Genomic DNA, 3679 nt, shown 5'->3' on the forward strand with positions numbered 1-3679 from the left:
GTAGTAGTCAATTTTTCACACCAAAGCCACGTATACTTTGATTGGTACATGAACCACACATGTACAATCACCCAATTAAAGCCTTTTTAATGAGTTAATGACCATTATTACAATTTTCCATTTTCTTGAAAAAATTGTCACTGCCAGCACACCTAATAAGGCTATTGATACATAAATAAAATAAAATAGTTCAATTTGTGCTATACTCTTAACAAAAATGATAATAATTGGAATTTAATATAAGGAAGAAAAAAAAAATACAGACTCATGATTCAATGTTTTTTTTTTATTTCAATTAGAAATAAAAGAACTAATAATCATCAAATCAAATGATCCTAACAAGAACAAAAACAAAAACAAAATAAAAGTATAAGTTGTGTACAACTCCATAAATAAATTTTAAAAAATCCTATATCATCACTCTCCAACTGTACAATTTTTCCCAATTATATTGTGTTTACAAATCCTGACCTAATGTAATTCCCTCCAAGAAAATGAATCCAAAACTGTAATATCAAAAAAAAAAGTTTACATGTGTAGAACATGAGTTGGAAAGAGTCAAGGCTCTGACCGCGTGCCTGTTATTAAAATTAATGGCCAACTCCGGGGCTAGGAACTGACCGGAGAATCCGATCGATAGTTGCAAGATGACGGGCGATAAGCTTTTCATCTGTGGTATAAGAGTGACCTTTTTTGCTTGGTGTTGAAGCTGGTACTATGCCTTTAGGCAGAGCATTTAGATACAGAGACCTTAAATTTGGTATTTTTTTCACTTCATGCGAGTTTAATAACTTTCTTGCTTCCATTGATGATGAAAATGAAGCTAAAAACAATACAAACATCAACAAAATAGATGTAGAAATCCTTGAAAGACCCATTTTATATGAGTTCTTTTGAATACTCTGTTTTTGATGGTGTGAAAAGTTGTGATTTTTTTTCCTTTTGTATTTTGAGAGGATTGAGAAAGGGGTAGGTTGAAGTATATATATATATATAAATGGAGTTTATGAGGAAGTATATATTTATTGAAAAAAGAACGCGTGACGGTTTGGGAGAAGTGCGTGGAGATCAAGTTAGTTGGGCCAAGTCAAATGAACATTTTTTTTTTCTTTCCGAAATTGATGCAATTTCTTCTTCTTTGGGTATACAATTTTCTTTTGGTATCGAGGGGCGGAATGTAGAGTCCACCCTTCTTCCTATCGAGGAGGAAAGGTGGACATTCCGCCCCTGACTTTTTAGTTTTTAAGAAAATTGTGTTTTTGAAAATTTTAATATTTGTAGTTGGTGAAAAGACTCGAACAAGTAAAAACGTAAATTCTCTCTATTGTTGTCTAATTAGAATATGGAGTGAAGAAAGTTAGCTAGTGAAATGTTGATTGAATGATTAAGAAAATTCTGTTATTAATGAAAATTTGTGACTTGTGTGTTCGAGGTTTAAAAATTAAGAATTTTTTAATATGACGTGTTTTCCTTTATCGAGCTTATCAAATGTAAATTTGAATTAATTGAAGTAATAATAAGTTCAAAATATTAAAGTACTAAAGAAAAGTTTTTTTTACTATATAAGAAAATGCAAATCAAAGTCATGACTTAGGAATGTTAATTTTCTTATATCTTGATATTTCTCATTGGAGAAGAATTTCATTGTTGCATTTATTTTTTCCTTTTTGGTCTCCGTTGGTCTTTTTATTTTCTCTAATTATTTGTCGTGATTTTTAAAATTAGTATTATTAAATTATTTGTTATATTAGAAGTTTAAAAAAATTTTAAAAACATTTTACCCTTGATAGTAATTATTCTCGAAAACACAAACACGTTGAAATGACACATAAATAAAGTAAATCTTCAATAAAGAGATATTAATTAGAGACTATATCTTAAAACATAAATAAAGATAAATAGTTAAAAATTCTTCCTAATTAATTTTTTTTTTAAAAGTATAAAAGAGAAACACAACAAATAATTTAAAATGGGCTGCGTTAAAGAGAATCCAAGTACCATAAGATCTCTAAACCAGTCATTCAACAATAATTCCTCAACGAGTAATTAGATCAAGGTTTAAAACGGGTACTAGAGAAAATAAGAAATAAGCCGTCTTTTGTTTTCGGTTTCGAAAAATAAGCGTATTTCTGATTATTTATCTATTTTCATTAAAAGTTGTTGTGACTTGATTCATAGAATATATAAAGATTTTAGCACCAGAATTTGGACTTTAATTTGTTCCGACTTTTATTCATTCGTTCAAAGAGCAACGTGTTCATATAAATAGAAATTAAGTTTAATCTGAAAATTAAATCGTAAAAAGGGTTTAATGTTTTAGTAAAATGGGAATATGGAAGAGCCACGTGGAAAAGTAATTAGGTGAAGAGTGAGCTCAGCCACCGGCTAATTTTCAATATTAATATACACAATCTAATCAATTATAAGTATAATGTTAAATTTGTTATAGATAATTATCTTATTATAGGTTAACTTAATCTTAACAAACTTTCGGTACTCAAATGTTATACACTTTCCATTTTCCTTTTTTTTTAAAAAAAATAAAAAAAAAAATTTTGAGGAAGGAAAAGGGGAAAGGAATTACAAGGCAGAATTATTTTTTTACTAACAAGATGAAAGTTCAACTAACTAATTATTGAGCTACGAAGATTCCATTTTCAACATAGATTCTTAATGACATTGGTCAATAAAAAATAATATTTTGATACTTTCTTTGTTTCAATTTATTTTAAACATGTCAATTTTTTTTATTCTATTATAAGAAGAGTATATGTCTCTCTTTTTTCTTTTTTTTTATAACTTTTTAGTTTTAATTTTTCGCATGATATATTTAAGGTTATAAAATTAAATAACATTCTACAATATATTACATATTTTTTATTTGAAATAAAAATATTTAAAATCTTTTTTACTTCTTAAAATTCATGCCAATTAAAGTCATACAAACAAAATGAAAGTAGTCTACTATTTAACCAAAAATCAAGAAAACGAAAATTGGTCAAAATTCAACCACCGGCTATTACACTGCTACCGCCCTTTTATTTGTCCCATCTTTAATCCCCTTTCCCTTTGAGAAAAAAAATTATATTCTCCTCATGTTGATTTGCTTGTCATATATTTTTTTTTATCACGTCCAAAAAATTCTTTTTTTTTCTAGCAAATTTTTCATTCTGATTTTACATATCATAGATTTAAATTTATAAAATTAAAATATATATATGTAACATATTTTAATTTAATAACACGACACAGATAATTGAAATGAAAAAAATACAATTATTTCTCTATTTTTAGATATAATTTTGCAATAAGAAAACCAAAACCAGTGTCTCATTATTCCGACTTTAAACGAAAGTACTAATGTAATCAAGTAGGCATTTTCCTGCACTAAAAATCCACAATCTCACTTTAATTTTAAAGCTGTGACCACTGACTAGGGAAATTAATTGTGTCGGTCTGAAAATCCTACTATCTTTCTTCCTTAAAAACAATAAGCGATTATTTTAGAAATATATTTTTATTTTTATTTGTATTTTTAAAGTACCAAGAAAGAATAATTTTTTTTTTCATGTTTTACTTTTAGTATATTCTTCAAATCATACTACTAAACATCAATTAGTAGGAATAATATGTTAAAATAACTATGTCAATTTTTTTGTAATGAATTATTTCAGGTTCA

General features: G+C 26.9%; 1 protein-coding gene across 1 annotated transcript; it reads right to left on the bottom strand.

Moving 5' to 3' along the window:
- Positions 1-362: 362 nt before the first annotated feature.
- LOC102597896 (uncharacterized) lies at positions 363-983 on the bottom strand. Its single transcript, XM_006358042.2, has one exon. The coding sequence runs from the start codon at positions 876-878 to the stop codon at positions 591-593; it is 288 nt and encodes a 95-aa protein (XP_006358104.1). The 5' UTR covers positions 879-983; the 3' UTR covers positions 363-590.
- Between the last annotated feature and the right edge of the window lie 2696 nt (positions 984-3679).

The sequence above is a fragment of the Solanum tuberosum genome, unplaced genomic scaffold (genome assembly GCF_000226075.1).
Source record: "Solanum tuberosum cultivar DM 1-3 516 R44 unplaced genomic scaffold, SolTub_3.0 scf00265, whole genome shotgun sequence".
Classification (NCBI taxonomy): Eukaryota; Viridiplantae; Streptophyta; class Magnoliopsida; order Solanales; family Solanaceae; genus Solanum; species Solanum tuberosum.

Coding starts and splice junctions, on each gene's coding strand:
- LOC102597896 (XM_006358042.2), bottom strand. CDS start 878: ATGGGTCTTTCAAGGATTTCTACATCTATTTTGTTGATGTTTGTATTG.